This window comes from Emys orbicularis, chromosome 25 (assembly GCF_028017835.1).
Source record: "Emys orbicularis isolate rEmyOrb1 chromosome 25, rEmyOrb1.hap1, whole genome shotgun sequence".
Classification (NCBI taxonomy): domain Eukaryota; kingdom Metazoa; phylum Chordata; order Testudines; family Emydidae; genus Emys; species Emys orbicularis.
The window spans coordinates 8,452,917-8,472,627 of NC_088707.1; the positions used below are offsets into that span (position 1 = coordinate 8,452,917).

Sequence of the window (19,711 nt, forward strand, 5' to 3'; positions counted from 1 at the left end):
CAGCTTCCATACGAGGAGAGATGAAAAAAACTGGGAATATTCATCCTAGAAAAAGAGAGAACTAAGGGGGAATATAACAGAGGTCTATAAAGTGTGGAGAAAGTGAATAGGGAAATGTTATTTACCCCTTCACATAACACAAGAATCAGAGGGTCACCTGATGAAATTAATAGGCAGCAGGATTAAAAACAAACATAAGGAAGTATTTCAAACAATGCAAGTCAACCTGTGGAACTCATTGTCATGGGATGTTGAAGGCCAAAACTATAACTGGGTCAAAAAAAGAATTAGATAAGCTCATGGAGGGCAGGGCCATCAATGGCTTTTAGCCAAGATGGTCAGGGACGCAATCCCATGCTCTGGATGTCCCTAAATCTCCAATTGCCAGAAGCTGGGACAGGATAACAGAGAGTAGACCACTCAAATGTCCTGTTCATTCCCTCTGAAGCATCTGGCACTGGCCACTGTCAGAGGCAGGATACTGGGCTAGACGGACATTAGTCTGACCCAGTATGGCCATTTTTATGTTAGCTGAAAAAGTTAATCAGAACCAACCCTTTTCTGTGAAGAGTTTTGATTTAGATAAATTGGCATTTTCTGACAAAAACGTTTTGTTGGAAAATTCCTGATCAGCTCTAGTTATCAATTGAAAGAAACAAATTGGTAAGTGAGAAAAAGAAAAAGTTCAGAACTTGATAAGGGTATTTGGTAACTCACCAAACTGAAATACTGACAATTTAAGTGAATTTAGTAAAAGCAAATTTTTTATTTAATATACCCATTTTTATATAGACATTTTTCATTCTCAATAAAGTCACTGAAAACATTTCCATGACTTAGAAGGACGTTATAATTGGCTGGCTGAGGGAGAAAGTGTAATTTCAAATACAAAAAATCTGGAAGGGAAAAAAAAATACCCAATTTATCAGAGCAACTGAGCTAATCTGCGATGCTTATATACTTGCACTAGAGTTTAATTTTACATTCCCTTGTATTTAAGCTCAGACAGAATGGCAAACACATTCTTGAATGCAAGATACCTTCTTTGAAGGCGCTCCTGTAGATGGCACATCAATTACAGAAGATGAATTAGTGTAGTTTTGTAAATATGATCCATCTCCAGGGCTAGGGGTTTCTAGTGGCAAAATTCCAAAACTGAGGAAAGAATGAAATGGAGATGTCAGAACCAGGACATCCTTGAAAAGCAGTATTATATTAAAAACATTTCAGAGGAAGCTTGATCTTGTTGTTCCATTTCCAGCTGTGCCTCTGACTTCCTATGTAAGCCCTTATGCAAGGCTCTCTATGCCTCCATAACCATCTATAAATTAGGGATAAGATTATTTCTTTTTTACTACTCTTTCTCTGTCTTGTCTATTTAAATTGCAAGTTTTTGGGGACAAGGAAGTTCTCTTACGCATTTACAGTAGCTAGCACAAGAGGGTTCCAATCTCAGCGGGGGCCAACAGACCTTGCTGCAATACTAATTAATTTTTTTTAATTTTTTTTTTAAAGGAAGACAATGGCAGAGTCATGATCATGAGACAGAACATGTGAACCTATAAGGGGGGAGTACCGTCCTTCACATCAAAAGGCATTACAAATCCCTAATGCAGCTTTTACTATTAACTGTTGGTTTCAAAGTTGAAAAAGAAATTCACAATCCTTTTATTAGTGACTTTTCTATCGCAGAAGTTGTACCGAGCAACACACAGAATCAAAATGCCACTCTTCTAAAGTCACAAACTGCTGGTGGCTTATTTAATTAGTTACTGAAGTTTGTTCTAAAAGTCTGATTTTTTTGGATGAAAAACTACCACTACTAAAACATGAATGGCTACTTTTTTTTAAGTGATTTGGCTTTTGTCTCAGCAGCATTATTTACCAAGTACTGTCAATATGCTTGGTGCCATACAATATATAGAGAAAGACATGATTCTTGCCCAAAGACACAAGGAACAGTGGCAATGCAAATGGTCACAAAGCAGGGTTTTAAATTCCCAGTCTTAGTCTTACCTTGGTGTCAATGGGCTCAGAGCAGCTGGTCCTCCCAGTAAACTCCGACCAGTTTTTGGTTTATTTTGAGCCTGTTTAGATAATATGGCAGTTCCTGATCCAAGAGGGATAGCATCTGGTGAAATTACAGCCGAGTCAATGTAAGACATAGAGGAATCTGTGTTCAAGGAGGAATATTTTGAATTGGAGGATTCCAGGTTGAGTCTGTTCAATTCCTGAAATGGAAGACATCTTTTATAACATTCACTTGCAAGTATTTCTTAAGTCGTTCATTCAAACTGGGACAACTGCTTCAAAGATCAGAGGGTTGGATGAAACTTACAATTGTGTCTTGTGGAGTTTCCATAAGGACAGTCTCAGGCTGTCTGTGGGATATGTTGTGATTAGACACCAATGTTGTGCAAGTGTTGGGCAGGCAACTGCTGAAGTTCTGCAAAGACGTTAATTTAAATGTTTGGTCAGGGTCTGGCTTCTCACCTGTAAGAGTGAAGAAAGATTTAACCACTGTTATCCATGACCAAATATATTTGGTGCTTGGGTAAAAGCAAAAATAGAAGGGACACTAGGTATCTTAAGAAAAGTGAGCAAGTTTTTGTGTGTTTGTTTTTAAAAGCACTACACTAGGGACTTTAAGTTATTTTGGATTTCAGATATAACTCTACCACCTCTATCCATTTCATTTAATCCCCTGGAGAATTAGATAAATTAATGGAGGATAGGACCATCAATGGCTATTGGCCAAGACGGTCAGGGATGCAACCAAATGCTCTGGGCGTCCCTAAGTCTCTGACTGCCAAAAGCCAGGACTGGATGACAGGGGATGGATCACTTGATAATTGCCCTGTTCTGTTCAATCTGTCTCACTCATCTGGCAATAGCCACTGTCAGAAGACAGGACACTGGGCTAGACTGACCATTGGTCTGACCCAGTATGGCCACTCTTATGTTCTTATCCTAGGCACAAAGTTCCTAGAAATCCAGACAAGAATGTAGGAAGGCTTATTGACACATCAGTGTTCACTTATTTCAAAGAGAATTGGACAGAATCATCTACCAGCTGGTCCCTACAAAATTATCTTAGAAGATAAAATTCTGACTGAGTTGATCAGAAATCCACAACAAAAGTTGGAAATTAACCCAAAAATGTGTCTTGGAATAATCTGAATGAAAAAGAATGGTTACAAAAAAGTGTATGCTTTTAGATGTGGGCAAGTTTCTTCTTTAAGTTCTGTGGAGCTCTTATTACAGAAAAGAGGCTATCAGAGGTAGAACTGTAGCACAATTTTTCCTCTTCAAGGGAAGATATATTTGGTCCTCTCTCGCTCCTCCCTTCCCCCGCCTCCCCACAAAAGCTCATTTTTAGAAGTCATAAAAGCCAGACAGTCAGGAAATGAGGAGCAGCTCCAAAATTAAACAGAAATACAACATATTTAGATGTGGATTGCTCTTGTGGCACTATCAAAGAAATTTTAAGAAGTTTTTCAGTCAATTATTTGCATGAGAAAATACCAACTCCAGAGGGCAATTTTTTTTAAAGCACATCTCTTCACATTGAGTTTCGCAGACCTACCTATTTCACATAGCGATTCAAAAGGGGACCAGAGGAAAGGATTTAAACTAAGGCTCTTTTGGTAACATTCGGATCCTTTGGCAAGCCGGTCTGTCTTGCTGTAAGAGAATTAAAACAAATAGTTGAAGGAAAGTTAAAACAGCATTTATGTTACGCATAACTTTCAAAAAGAAGTGAGGGGAGAAGGAAACAAGAACCTCTTTAGAGCTACTGCTATATTCTCATTTTGCGGACTACAGAAACAGTCAGTTAATTTAAAAGTTATTCAATATTTTTGCATCTGAAATATTTAGAGAAAGTTTTAAGTTTACTCATTTTAATTTGTAATGAACTCTCAAAAACCATCACAGGCTTTAAGAGTTGATGAAAGTACAACTTGATCTCTTGTAGAAGACCGGCATCTTGCTGTAATGAGTGTTCTCCACTTCCTGGCAAACAGCAAATAAACAGACTAGCCTCTCAGCCATTTTAGGTTGCGAAATGATTATTTGTATTCAGCATATTGGTGTCCAATTCAAAGTAACTTTGTGCTGGATAATAATTCTTAATTGGGGGGGCGAGGGGGGGAGGCTATAAAAAGTAACTTATTTCGAGGTCTCTCTTCTTTTTTTAGTAACTACTGATGCTATGCTTGAATATTAAAACTATTAAATGGAATACGGTTTTTGGATTTGTTTGTTTGTTTCTCTTAGGGAAAGCAGCAGGCTGACAATCCAGGTTATATTAAGCTTCAAATAATGCAGACACCAAAAAGAGAAGAGGTTCAATACTAACGAAGCCTGAAACTAACATTTAAGCGTGCTCAGTTACACTGCGGCAATGCTATTAACTGTAATTAAGCAAGGAAATAACAAGATGTTTGGTAGGTAGGGCTATCAACATTCTATGGTAGCAGAGGGTCTCGCACCCCCCCAAAACAAAGAACATTCAAAATATGCCTAATGTATTTTACAAAGATTTTTTGTTTTTAAACATCTGTACTATGTGTGACATTGCACCCCATATTCTTCATAGAAATATTGTTATGATATGACTATGACATGTTTTATGCAAGAGGGGTCATGTGAGGTATCATTGAAACAGTTCTACTGAATGTGTTTATCCAATTTGTATGCATGTATCAGTTTTGTATCTGAAGCTAGGAATATTGACCATGTATCTGTATTTCAAATGTGCTACTTTGGGTGACACCCACAACTAGCCCTTCAGGTACAACAATGAAAAAGTCAGACAGGGCTGATGGCCCATCAGCAGAGACAATGGACTGTGAAAGAGCTTCGTCTTCCTGTGGATGCTCCAAACAGCCTGCGAGTAATACCTGCTACGACCCTGCAGACACATGTGACTGAGTCACCTGGTACCGGACTCCACCTTCCAGTGTTTTTCCACTGGAAGACCAACGGTTCCCGCCATACACAAAAGCTATACAAGGCAGGGGAGTGACATCATCGTGGTTCTCCTCTGCCTCCCCACCCAAACAGACACTGGGAAACACTGGAAAGAAGAAGAACTGAACTGGGGGGAGAAGAGTTGAGCCCAGGCTGGAAGTGTGTCTAGCCTGTGAGTAATAATACCTGAAGTTTCAAGCTGCAGGCCAGTGCAGCTGGCTTTCAAGAACCTTTGCAATCTGCCTGAAACAACATTTAGGGTGAGAAATTACTATTTGTAGCCAATTTCTTTAGTGAATCAAGCTTAGTTTCGTTTTTTGTTTTATTTGCTTAGTAAACTGCTTTGTTCTGTTTGCTATAATCACTTACAATCTGCCTTTTGTAGTTAATAATTTTTTTTTATTATTAAACCCAGTTTGTGCAATTTCTAAGAAGTTGTGCACATCTCTTCATTGAGGAAGAGGGCAAACTTTTATGAGCTTGTGCTGTGCAGACTTTTCTATAAAGCGCAAGACAATATACCTTTGGGTCTACACTCCAAGGGAGGTGGGCACCTGAGTGCTGGGGCAAGTCCCTTAAACTGAGTCTTCCCAGAGCTAATCTCAGTGTCTGTGTCTTTCTGCAGGTGGGTGTGGCCCTGCCTGAGTGTGTGCTGGAGGAGGCTTAAGAGCCTGGCTCAGCAAGACAGGTTAAAGGGGGCCCATGCGGGCTTAGTGGTATCTCAGTACATCAGGTGGCATCTTGAAGGAGGGCAACCCGTCACACTATGTTTAGAATATTTTACCTTCTTTAATGCCTTTCATCAGAGGCTCTCAAAACACTTTACAAATACTAACCCTCCCAATGCACCTGTGAGGTAGCCAGTAGTTTTACAGTCCTCTGTGAAACAAGTATCCGGTTAACATTCGTAATGGCTTTCTACTGTGTAAAGACTTGCTAAATACAAAGGTTTGGGTTTTTTTGTTTTTGTTTTTACTATTTCTTTTATTTTAATAAATTTATTGGAATCCTCCTTTGTGTCTATGGATGAAGCACACTACAGGAGAGCGAAGCATTATTGTATAATGAAATTTAATATGCATAGTTCTCCTGAAAAAAATCATTAAAAGTTAATTGGATGAAATTTTTGGAAGAGAGCCTCCAGAGAAGACAGTAATTCAATACAGAAGTACTTGTGGAGGCTGGGCAGTAGTGATATATTGATCAACAGGTGGCCACCTGAAAACTTCCTTCAAAGAAGGCTAATATTTCTCCAACTAATAGGCCACATATTTTGGGGAGAATGAGCACAAAAAAAAAAAAAAAATCTCAAAACAGGTTCCTGTATTGCCAATTTATTCACTGCCCACAAAAAAAATCCAAAACAAAATAAAATAAACCCACACACCTTCCACGAAATGCTAATGTGTATTTTCATGCAACTGGCAAACCACATGAGGGAGGCATCAGACTTCCTCTATAGATTACCATCATTTGGGCCTTGATCCTGCAATCTGCACTCTGAGCGAACACTTACATTTGCAGTCACAAAGGGGCTCCACAGGTATCTGCCCATGTAGATCAGATTGCAGGATTGTTGGGGATATGTAACCTGAGAGCAGTTGTGACCTGTGGGGTGTGCCAGAAATATTTTCATGGCTAAGAACTGCCTCAGCCAAATCAAAATCCATTATTCAATAACCATCATCATAAAAAAAGAAACCTTACCAGTATACATGTCCCAGTAATGAGAGGGTAAAGCATGCAGAGTCACCAAACTCCGTAACAACGTCATCATGGCTTTTCTGTTTATTTAACACTCCACCAGATAAGATCTGCTCCCCTTCTGCCAGCCTTATTAAAAAAACAAAAAGAGGCTTAAAGGGGTTATAAGGCTCACAACAGTAGTGGTAGTCCAATATTTCTATCCTGCTGTAAACAAAAACAAGATATGTTGTCAATACTAATGAGTTCCAAATTGGGCACTCTCCTCCCTGACAACAAGTCTCAAAATGTAGAGTATTGCACCCTCTGCCTTATAGAGACACTACCAGTTTAAGTGCAGAACACTTACCCTCGGAAAGTCAGGCACCTTTAAAGGGGTGTCAAGGAAAACAACTGGATTTGGCTTGGTCTCCCAGCTACAATGTACCATGTATGGTCTCTGGCAGCTCCATTCTTGTAATTTAACATGGGGCTGTCCAATGGACTTGGAATTTTGATGCCTTGCTTACTTACAAGGACAGAACTGACAGGTGGAATCAAATGCCTGGCACAGTGTACTGCACATATACGTAACAGTACAATCTACTATGGATTGGTTTGTGCAGTCTAAAAGCAGGGATTTTAACATCACTGCAACTCTAATATTTTATTGGAAGGAAGGGACACAACTTTTTTTTTTTTTTTTGCATGTCAGGGAGAGAGGGGGCTGGTCAGACTTGACAGTATCCCTTTGAGCTTGTCTGCACACCAAAGATTGTACTGTTTTACCTAAACCAGTACAGTTTAAGTAATACAATCCCCCTAGTGTGAAGGCAGTTACGTTATTAAGATGCTTATTCCACTTCCTTTATGGGAATAAGCTATACCGGAATATAACTTTATACAGCTGGGATTGGCAGGGGAGAAACAGAGCAAATCAGCTTACACTGGTCCCTTCCAAGAAGAGCGTTAAACTGATTTCTATTTCAACAGAACGTTTGGCAATCAGATGTTCCACTTCACTACAGCAGGTATCACATCAAGAAATGTTAGAGTGGCACTATACTGAACAAAGTCAAAGTCTTAAATAAAAACAGAAATGCAATTATCGTTGATTTCCCCCCCATATTTACTTGCCCATTGCTGATGGGCAAGAGTTTTCCCCAGGCCCCTCCACAAAACATCTTTCATGCAGCTTGGTTACACAATGTGGGTGGGATCCCAAGAGATGAGCTCCGTCCCTCGAAAAATATACAGTATGGTACAACCCAGGAAACAAATGTATCAAGTTCAGCCTACTGATTGCACTACAACAGAAGATAAGCATGTGCTTTATAGCCTGTTATTTAGCAGAAGTAGAGAATTCTCTATGCACCCATAAAAACAGCCATTAGGATTTGTTCTATCCAAGACTGCCTTGTTTCCTAGGACCCATTGTGGTAACTGTGGTCAACTGAGATATTCTTGCTGTCTGTCCAGTCCCCAGGGTCAAGCTCAGGGAGGGCACAGAAGGCAGAACATTTTTATGGAGGGCCCTCAATTCTGGAAGTCACTCTTTCCTATGGTCTGCAGGATCTAGTACAAGCTGCATCTGTTAAGTCTGGCTTTCTTTTGTGAAGGGATGAAGGTCTAATTTTTAAACAGCCATATTGCTTGGTCAATATTTTAAGTCACATTACATGATAGGACATATAAAAAACCCCAAAGTTAAAAACATGAAGTTTAAGCATAAGTCCAGTTTCCTACAGAGTCATACCTTCCAGACGACAGCTCCCTCAAAAATCTGTGTTCATATTCTACACTCGTAATATGCTCTAGTTTTCTGTCACAGCCTTCAACAAGCTGTTTTTCCAAAAATAGCCCTTCCTGCTGCTGAACCCAGATTGCCATGCTACCCTTTAGCAGGACATAGCAGCTTTCTTCACATTATTGTAGGGATTCTCTTTCCCCTTCACAGTGGACTTTTTAGTCTTAAGAGGAATCCAATTCAAATGTGAAAAGAAACTTTCAATATAAGAGACACTGCTCACAGAGCAGGCAGAAGATAACTAGGAGAATAGACAATAAGTGAGAATCTACTTGATTTTTAGCCACTCTGCTGAAACTACCATCCAGGATGCCAGTTGCAATGCTGATTTTGTGATGTGGCTAGGAAAGAACTTGATTGCAACAATAAAACTCATTCCACTGGAACAGCAAACAGATAAATCTTGATTATCATTGATCCAGACCAGATCTGAATCAACCACTAGAAGCATACTTTGACTACCCCTCATTTTGAGGGAGGTCCCTCATTTCAGTCATAAAGTTCCCCGTGTTCCACAGAAATTTGGTGTCCCCTTATTTTTATCGTTGAAAATTAATCAGAAATGCAAAGTCGTGAGTCTGAGGTTATACAGTTGCTTACTCTAAAAGGAAGGAATCCCACAGCATTTTAAGTTCCCTGCATGAACATTATTTCTTCTCTGCCACCCCCACGTTGGGTCTTTGTCATATGTTGTGTCCCACATATGGGCCTCAGTAGTTTGAGAGGTCTGCCTACATGTGAATGGGAAAGGGGACACAGAAGGCATTTACTTTGTCCCCAACAAAGTCTGTAGCCTTATCAGACTCTAGTCTCATCTTATTATAAAAATTAACTCTAAATGGGCTACATTCATCTGTACAGAGAGCCAGCTCAAGGCCTATACACCACTTATGTCCCACTTAATGTCTATTTTGAAGACTTAAGGGGTGCATAAGGCTTGGGTGAACTCAAGTTTCTATTTTCTTACATCTGCACCAACTTGGTCAACGGTGACAGATTTACTGGTTTAAGGGTTGGGTTTTTTTTAAGTTCTAGATTCACTTTAGCAGCAGTTTAAGAAACGAGCTAACAACAAACTAAGGTGGACGCACTGAAGAGCACAGTCCCAAACTGGTTTCAGAAGTGACTTTCTATACAATTTCACAACTCCTTTGTAAAGCTCTCAATACCTTTTAGCGGTTTCTGCAATATGGGCTATTGTTCTTTAGGTCCAAATCTGAAAGCAAAATGAATTCCACTTGTGATAATCCTGAGAGCTGAAAGACCAGTGAATTACCAGTTTATGCAACACAGTTTCCTAAAAAAACCTACCAAAATACTGCAATACAATATAAACTGATGACTTACTTGCTGAGGTCGACACAACACTTTGCCAGCAGATATTTACATTGTGGGGTGGTACAGCTATGTCCCTTTAGGAGCCTGTATGCTTTATATGCCTTTCCTGAGCGGTAGTAACATGTTGCCAGCAAAAACAGTGCTTCCTCTGAGTGTACTAAACAAACAAATCAAAAACAAAAATGTTGGTATCCTTTGATCATTTAATATTTTTGTACAAGTGGTTGAGCTCCATAGGACTGCTGGCAACAGGATGCACAAATAATGTGATTCCTGCTGTGAGGGGAAAAAACAGGACCGATTATAAAGTAATCAAGTGTATTTCCTTTACTAGCCAGAGCATAAGAGATTTCAGCATCCCAAGATCTTGTAGTAATCATGGCTGCCCCATCTACTGCAGTGAATGAACACCAACCATTTTGGCCCCCACATCTAACAAATGATTCACGATCTTTCTTAACAAAAACATACTTGAAGAAATAAAGTGAAACAGTCATTTCTAATGGAACAGAATTAGTGCGATAGCTTTTTGAACGTAGCAAGTCAAGGATCAGGAAGGTAACTTCATCACAAAAGTACTTACTAATAATATTTTGCCATCCATATCTAGATGCATCTTAAAACAAGGTGCACAATTTTTCCTATTATGGGGTGGGGAAAAGACTAGGTAGCTGGGTGGATTTCAATGGGACTTGGGTGCTTTTGAAAAATTTGACTTGGTAGTACTATTCTTTGGGTAAGGATTACACATCCACCCTTCAGTAAGTCAGACTGAGCTCACAACAGCCACTTTTAAACTTGTTTTAGTATAGTTTTGGTGGTTGTGTGGAAAGGGCCTTAATTAAATTATATTTTCATTTCTGTCACAAAGAATTTACACTTTGCAAAAATTGTGGCTACACAGAGAGGATACAAAGAGACATGTATTTGTAATAAAGAAGGGGACTAGGACTGACAGTTTTTAGAAGGATCATTTAGAACAGAGAGAACTTCAAGTATGTCAAGACTTCACTTGCTATCAACTCAAAAAATGTTGACCTTAAAAGAAAATCTTTAGCAAGAAGGCATCTTTCCCTCCCCCAAGTTGGCTGCTGCTGCTGCCTCATTGTAAACCACTTGAACTAAGGACAGACTGACCAAAATAATCTGGAAACGATGCATCTTATGAAGATCCAAAAGTTACCATGAAGTATTGAAAGCAGCAACAGCCAGACTGCTATTTATTTGATGTGCATATGCAACTTTGTTCTTAATATTAAAGAAAATTTAGGCAACAGACTCAAAAGAAATTTTTGAATAGCAGCTCCTTGATCCAGAGAAGTTTAAATACATGGCAAAGGCGTTATGTTTGAGCTCAGAGAAAGGGCATAAGCCAGAACACTCATTGTTTTTTGCTGACCAATTTGTGTAGCAACATTGATTATGAAAGCCTCTATGTCCAGCAAGAGGTGAGGAGCTGCAATTGGAAACTGAATCTGGGCTAGACAAAAATAGCATAGTGATCCAAGAATTAAAAAAAGGTATGTAAATACAAAGTTTCAGCCAGAAGCAAGCTTGGCAAATAAAGGTCCTGAAGGTACTTTTTTTTTTTTTTTTTTTAAAGAAGTGAAGGTTTCAAGTTGGTGTGACTATAGAAGTATTTGTTAAATAAGCCATTCTGAAGGGGCACCATCTACCTGAAATCTATTCAGTTAAATTAAAATTAGTTTCATGACCATATCTACCCCGCCAAACAGAGATTTTTTTAAAGTCACATTTTAAAAAAAGTTTCTCCCCGTCGCTATATGAAAGACCCACACAAACACGGTAATATAGTACAGGGGAGAACAGTGAAACCCAGAGTAGTCCAGGGTGTATAGCAAATTGAAATGATAAAAAAAAAATTGTTTTTCCCCTCTACTCTACTCTTATAGTAAGTTTAGGTAATATCTGATATTGTTACAAGTAACATTTGATTTTTATCTCAACTGTGTCTCTTCAATTGCAGGGAAGTTTTTAGAATAGAAAGAAATAAACCTTTATTAGCCAAGTGAAAAAGAACAGAAGCCCTAAACATCCTTAGCAAACTTAAACCATTAATATTTAGCGAGGCACATACCTTCTGCATATAGTCTTTCTGCCAGAAACACTGCATCTCGATAAGCATAATGATTAAGTGCTTGCCATATAGCAGCCTGTAGAAGAGAAAAAATACATTTTCTGATGTGTGTAAATGGATACATGTGATTCAAAATTCACAGGGAAAACTTTTTTTAAATCCATATTAAACGCAGGAAATACCAAGGACCAGCGTCCATTGCCAAAGGCCCAGCAAAATTAAATTGCCTAGTAAATGTGCAATATTGAAAGGGCACACAATATTAAAAACCTTAAGAATAATTTTAAAATGACTGCCTGAGAGAGAGAGAGATGCATATAAGGGATGGGTCCATAGTACAGACTTCACTATATTTTAAAGCCATGTAAAGAGGCCTAATGTTCTAACTTGGCACAAGTATTTCTCTAATATTAGGGACACAACTGTCATGTCCTCCCACCCCCAGTGTCTGTTCCTGTAAGTACACCTGTCTATGAACCAGATCCAGCTCTCACTAAAGTCAAGTGGAGTCTTTTCCACAGAGGAGTGGAAGTGGGACTGTGATCTATATATGATTGAGTATTGCTGTAAGAAGTTACTACCAAAAATTATATATCTAAAGCAAAGGATAAGAACACACTCAGGAGCCTATAGTGACACTAAGCAATCTAAATTTGTTCTTCTGTTTGCAGCTCTTATATTAAATTAATAAATACTGAGCAAAGAAAGTTAATCTGTACCTAGTACATATTAATCAAGTTTTAAACAAACCAGTGCAATTCTGTGGGTTTTTACCAACAGCTGATTACCACAAACTACACAGACAGCTTAGAGATCATGCCAATGGCAACATCAAACACTGTATGACTGCTGTCAACTGCACATGATAGCAGAATGGCAGTTTCTGTGACGGTACAGCTGCACACATTCCACAGTGAGCCAAGATGAACATGATCCATTGTTAGGTGGTGTGTGAAAAACAATGTCTTACTTCCATTGATTGGAGCTCTGAGATTCTATATAGGAATGCACAAACTGCAGTGAGATGTCTAGGGAATTGCTGTATATCACAAAGATTGCACTTATACATTTGAACACAGACTGAGTAGTTTGTTCATCCATTGCTGAACAGTCACACAATTATCATCCCTAGACCTTATCATTACCATTAATCCTTTGGGTTTTTTGTTTTTTTTTTTAAGTTAGTAATATCAGAGATCAGAATACCTCAAGTGATTAGTACTTTTCCTGTTTAAAAATTAAATATCAGTTTACTTTTATTTAACCTGGTGATAAACATTAGTGGAATTTTAGAACACTTAGGCTTGGTCTACACTTACCCCCCAAGTCGAAGTAAGGTACGCAAATTCAGCTACGTGAATAACGTAGCTGAATTCGACATACCTTACTTCGAACTTACCGCGGTTCAGACGCGGTCCACACGCGGCAGGCAGGCTCCCCCGTCGACTCTGCGGTACTCCTCTCGTCTAGCTGGAGTACCGCAGTCGACGGCGAGCACTTCCTGGTTCGATTTATCGCGTCCACACCAGACGCGATAAATCGAACCCGGAACTTCGATCCCCAGCCGCCGAACTAGCGCGGCAGTGTAGACATACCCTTAGTGGAGGAAAATTTGTGCCACTTTCTTGAAGATTTGTGTTTTGAGCCACTCTCAGTGTCAGTTTTGTCTGTGCTGCATGCCTCCACTAACCTGGTTGAGAGAGACTGAGGAGTAATAGGTAGAAGCCAGAACAGCCTGGAAATAAGTTCTAAACATTTTTTGTTTTACACAAGTTAAAACTGATTTCCCTTCTAATTTTGAAGCGTTATACGTGCATGCAAAGGGCAGTCTAGATGTGCCATTAATAGTGTTACTCAAGTTGCTGCCACTACTTAAATGATGTATTTACTGTGCCAGAGATGGAAAGTTCCTCTAGTTGTCCTCTCAACAGGTAGGCCAGGACTACACTTCAGAGTTTTGTTGGTATAGCTACGTCAGTCAGGGCTGACACAAAACATTTTCTGTCTCAGGTGCTTCGCTGGCTGGTCCTTGCTCATAAGCTCAGGGTCTAACTGATTATCATGTGTGGGGTAAGGAAGTAATTTTCTCCCCAAGGTCACTGCCGATCTGACCTGTTTGTTTTTTTTTTGCCTTCCTCCGTAGTGTATGGGAGCAGGTCTAGATAATCCTGGCAAGTGACATTTATTACATAATCATTTCCCTGCCATTGCAGGGGCCTCAGGCACTTGTGAACCTTCTTTGCCTCTGGCACATAAATGGAGTCTCCTCTGGGCTGTAATACTTTGGTCTATTTTCAGTTGTTGGGTTTAGTGTGCGGGTATTGGTGATCTGTGCTATATAAATGGCCAGACTAGATGATCTGGTGGTCCCATCTGCCTTTAAACTCTACAACTCTAATAGGCACCAACTATGGTGTCATGTTATTAACCATAGGGAATCTATATACAACCTACACAGTAGAGTTTTGAATAACTATGTAGATTATTATACAGGAAATTTCTATACGAGATCACTAACCTTTCACCTGTAGACTCCTCCAATACATTTAAAACTCAACAATTTTTAAATACCTGTGAAAGCCATTTTTGATTGAGTCTCTTGGTTTGATTGATATACTGCAAGTACAGTATTTTTCAGTTTAAAAGCCCAGTTCATAATAGTATTGTTGTGTATCCAAGAGAAGTTTAGTCACAAAGTTTGCCTGAAGTGATCATCTTTGATTTTATCCTGAACCAGTTCACATTTTGTTTTGCACCTTTCAGGAGGCACAGCACAGAAGGCACAACCCAGAGACCTTCAAGTCACCTCCGCACCTTTCAGATTGCGCACGGGGCAGAAATAGCCCCTTGCATAAATTAGAGCCGCATCAGAGTTCCATTTTCCTCCTGTTACCTGCTATGCCTCTTCCTTTATTCAATCAAATGCCTATATCTGAATGACAACAGGTCATATCTATTTAGACCTTGGGTTTGTAAAACAGCATGCATACCTTTGATGCTAAATAAGTGATTAAAGAAGAGTTTTAAGTCAGTATACTTCTGGCAACCTGCTCTTGTTTGAGAGTTATAACCTTGCCCGAGTCTGGCACAGGCTGTAAGCGAGTGACTTTTGGTTGTGTTACAGTTATGTCACATCTACATTATAAAATTGGTACCACAAACCGGTTCAGCCAACCACCACTGCTGGTTAGAGGCCCAGGATTGGAACAGCAGGACTGTAGTGTGAGTTAGTAGAGCTCAGACTCTACAATGACAGTCATTCTGCAATCAAAAAGAAGTTTTATGGCCTGAATCCATTAATGGATGACAGTCAGATTGGTGACTCACATGTTGCTCTACAGATTAGTGTAAGAGAGGAAAAGAACCACCATGCTATAACACAGTAGGTTTTACAAAACAAATTTAACTGGTCTTTGGCCTCAGACTGCCAACAAGAGTGAGCAATAATTGTGGTGATAGTTCACCTTGCAGAAACAAAGCAAGGAAACTGTAACAGGGTCATTGAACATATTAAGGCAGTTGTTACCAAGACTAATGCAACAATTCAGCATGCCCAAACTGCGGCAGTGCCTTCACAGAACCATTTTGGTGCTTCCCCCTGCAGCACACCTGACAATTGTGGTTGTATCAGTGCATTCTAGGAGATACAAAGCACCAATTCACAGGGCACAGAACTGTTGCTGCAAGCAGGTGCTTTGGAGTATTTACCCAATAAAAGCTACTCCATTGGCTTTAGAACTGGCTGACCTAGCGCAGCTGAACTGTTTGTGGTTTCTCATCTACAATGGGGATAGGCCTTTTTAGGTGGCACCTGTTCATCCAGACCAGAGGTAGAGATCTCACCACTGTGGTTACAACCAACATTTAAATGATTCAGACAGCTGATCTGCATGGACAGAGGGCATGATACAGGGGTTGCAGGTTCAAAGTGTTCCAACCAATAGTTTATTGTAACACTTTCCCATAGAGTAGACCAGCGGTTCTCAAACTTCATTGCACCGTGACCCCTTTCTGACAACAAAAATTACTACATGACCCTAGGAGGTGGGACTGAAGCCTGAGCCCGCCCAAGCCCTACCGCCCTGGGTGGGAGGCCCAAGGCCAAAGCCCAAGCCCCACTGCCTCAGGCAGGGGGTCCAAAGCCGAAGGCCAAGCGCTTCAGCCCCAGGCCAGGGGGCGGGGAAGGTGTCTGTAAATCTGAGCCCCACCACCCACACCTGAAGCCCTCAGGTTCTGGGCCCCAGCTGGTAGGGCTCTGGCTTCAGCCCCAGCAAGTCTAATGCCAACCCGACGACCCCATTAAAACGGAGTTGTGACACACTTTGGGGTCCTGACCCAGTTTGAGAACTGCTGGAGTAGACAGAGCCCAAGAGCTTGTTCCCGTTCTTCTCTCTTCTTACCCACAACTGTTGTTAGAAATCTCAGAGAAGAACTCCAAAACTATCATATCAGCTGCTGTGCAATGGGAAAGCTTCTTCAAGGAAAAGACAAATGCTTTTTCATCCAGGGGAAAGTATCTGAAGCCTTCTCATGCCAAGCCCACCTTTCCACCCAGAAAAGCTTATTCAGCATCTGAATGTTGCACAACAGCTAAACCAAATATCTAGGTGAAGGGGTCAGGGGGATCTGCAGGGTGCGCGCTACCCGCATCTGCAGCCACCACTCCCACAGCTCCCATTGGCTGCGGTTCCTGGCCACTGGGAGCTGCGGAGCCAGTGCTGGGGGCAGCGTGTGGCGCTTCTCTGATCGCCCCTGCTCCTAGGGGCCGCAGGGACATGCCAGTTGCTTCCGGGAGCCAACTGGACTTTTAACGGCCTGGCAACCCTAGATTCCCCCCACAGCCAGGCAAGCCGGCGCTTGTGGCTGCAACCCTGCAGAGGGGTGCTGAGGATCGGTGCTTCCAGCTCACGGTGTGGAGACCATGATGTGGTCAGATTAAATGAAGCAGCAGGCCGGATCCAGCCTGCGGGACGTAGGTTCCCCACCATTCTTAAAGGTTATGTCAAAAGCACTGTACTCTTGTCAACAAGAAGGGCCTGTCCACATTGCTGATTCCATGACCAGTGTAGACAAGGATTTTTTTTCCTTTTAAGAAAGATCATTATAGACTACCCACAGCATGAAAATCAGTCTAAAATTAAATGAAAACCATGGTTTCATAGCATGATTCTTGGAGGTAGGGAAACAGCCTTACTGGCCAGGGAACCTTTGCTAACGATAACTGTACATGCTTGTTTCTATCATGTTAATCAGTCACAATATTACTCTTGCGGGAATTCTGCACCAAAAAATTAAAATTTCTGCACCAAAATATTAAAAATTGTGCGCACAATATTTTAAAATTCTGGAAAATTCTGCATTTTTTGTCAAAATAAAGCAATATAATCCAGCTAGTTTCAATTATTTTGGTAATTTATTTAAACTACAATTCAATGGATGGAGAATGGGAGTGGGGAACACTGGAGGAAATCACCAAACCCCCTCTGTCTAATAGTAATGTAGCTAGTATTGACCCTTTACTTCTAAGTATTAGTCAACAAATATATGCAGCCATATGCTCAATGTTACATCATAGGCAATTGAAGAGCAAGTGATGGCTGGGGACTCAAACCACAATTTATACTGGCTATTGACCATCTCCAATAAGGTCAGTCGAAAACAGTTCATGGAGCACATTTTGATAGGAAATTTTTTTAATCCAAAAATTTAGACCAGTTCTAATCACTAAAGCACCATAAGCATTTAGAAGGCCATACAGTCCTTTACACCACTCTGAGAATGTAAAGGAGCCTTACAATTTTTACACCTGTTTTATACTCATGGGGGAATTCACTATGAACAATGGGAACAATTCACTAAGCAGGCAGGCTGCTACATTCTCCTCTGCCTGAGGGAACAGAGTCTGCCCCATGCCTATTTTTTCAGAAATACCCTGATGATTTAGGTCTCTACCGGCTGTTCTGGGTGCCCAAACCAACCTGTCTGCACTGCCAGATAGTGGGCGCATGACCGCTCTTGCAGCTTCCCTTTGCTTCCCCGTCAGAAGTCATTTTTCTGCAGGTAAGCAAAGAAATCTGCAGGGGCCGTGAAATCTGCGCAAGCGCAGTGACACAGAATTCCCCCAGGAGTACAATATGAACAGGGCCTCGGAAAGTGTCCATCATTAGACCTGGTCATGGCAGTCAATACCAGCTATTCAATATGATGAAAACACGAGGAATTGAAGCATCCAAGAAAACTGTTAAGAGATGCGTTGCTGAAACTAAAGGTTTTTAGAGATGAAAATTAAAATGCACCTGAGTTATATGATAACACATGGAATACATAGCTTAATTTATCATTGAAATTTGGAAGTTTTAACTGACTTCATTTGGAGGTATAAAATGGTATGTGGTCTATTTAGGACAAGATTCTGCCACCTTTACTCACTGCGAGTAGGATGTCAAGATCAGGCCTTCAAACTGGAAGCTCTTCAAGGCAGGCATTTGTCATCTTACATGTTTTTAAAATGCTCCATATACATGAAACCACTACAAAGCTCTGTCAGGATTGTAAAAGTAACAGTTTTCCAAATACTAAAAAAAATAAAATAACAATTTGCTTTTGCAAGGTGGGGAGGGGAGATTAGGGGGAGTGAAAGATCTCTTGAATGACCATCAACATGTACTGTACAAAGGTACATGAAAAAAAAAAAATCTGTTTTTACACATATACTAGTCGCCTGTAATGTTGATGAGTCAGAAATGATGCCTACTCTTACAGAACATATGCAAGAAGAATGGGATAACTGGGGAAAGAAAAAGTACCAGGAGTCCAGCCAAGCAACGAACACATAATCCAACAGCATCATTTAAATCTGTACTGCAAAAAAGAGTCTGAATGTCATAGGCTTATTACATTAGTGTCAGAATGCACCATAATCCTGTGGTTTTACTGCATTTATTACAACTGTCGGAATCACTGCACCATTGCTGTTTACTTTTAAGAACTGTGACTACAGATGGCCAAAGTAGACTTCTATGAGATCACCAATGGAGGACAGAGTAACTAGGAGCCTAAACAAAGGCTGCATTGAAAATGGCACAATTAGGATCTGCAATTCACACCAGTGCAACTCAGCTGGTGGTAGCAATGGTGGAGGCTGTAACTTAATCAGAATTCATGTTTTTACCACCTTGTCATCCAACACTTAAACTGTGCCTATAATACAATCGCCGTCATTGCTGCCACCAGTAGGGCTGAGATAGTGGCAAATCACGAGTCCTACATGTACAAGTGTAGACATAATGATTGTGCATTGATGTTGCACTACCATATCAGCCTCTTTGGATAGCAAAAAAGAAGAAATCTGGTACTTCATCAAGTACACAGAATCCAAGTAGGTTTGTGTGATAACAAAAGCAGACTGCCATCAACAGCACTTCCAAGTTAGAGAAGATGGCATTAAAAGTGTCTGCCCATTTTACAAACCAAATAATATACCTCAGATAAAATACTCCACATCTCTGCCATGGAAATTTCAGGATAGCAAATGTTTTCCACCTGGTTAGCCATAATTAGGACAGCAGAAAAGATGCTGATTACACGCATTTGTAAAAATGTTAGATATTGTTTGCTGTCATCCACTATGTCAGTGGGTGTTTGCTTCCTTTCCACACAGAAGCCTACACTAGTCAGTTTTTGCTAGAATTCCCAGCTGTTGCTACCACCTGTCCAGCTCCAGAGATGGCAGCAATGGGGAGAGTATTACTGGAAAAAGGGGTCCAGGTGGCTAGAAGTGTTTTTTAGCACCACGTTGTCTAGAGCTGTTC

General features: G+C 40.5%; 1 protein-coding gene across 4 annotated transcripts in view; it reads right to left on the bottom strand.

The window, feature by feature from the left end:
* The window catches only part of CDC27 (cell division cycle 27), a 49,477-nt gene that overhangs the window by 28,122 nt on the left and 1,644 nt on the right, over positions 1–19,711 (bottom strand). For all 4 annotated transcript variants that reach the window (XM_065422630.1, XM_065422628.1, XM_065422631.1 and 1 more), the window contains exons 2-8: positions 11,901–11,976; positions 9,812–9,959; positions 6,682–6,807; positions 3,587–3,684; positions 2,339–2,493; positions 2,017–2,231; positions 1,041–1,155 (exon numbers count right to left, since the gene is read on the bottom strand). In XM_065422630.1, the coding sequence (XP_065278702.1) occupies positions 1,041–1,155; positions 2,017–2,231; positions 2,339–2,493; positions 3,587–3,684; positions 6,682–6,807; positions 9,812–9,959; positions 11,901–11,976 (933 nt within the window). The remainder of the gene's footprint in view (positions 1–1,040; positions 1,156–2,016; positions 2,232–2,338; positions 2,494–3,586; positions 3,685–6,681; positions 6,808–9,811; positions 9,960–11,900; positions 11,977–19,711) is intronic.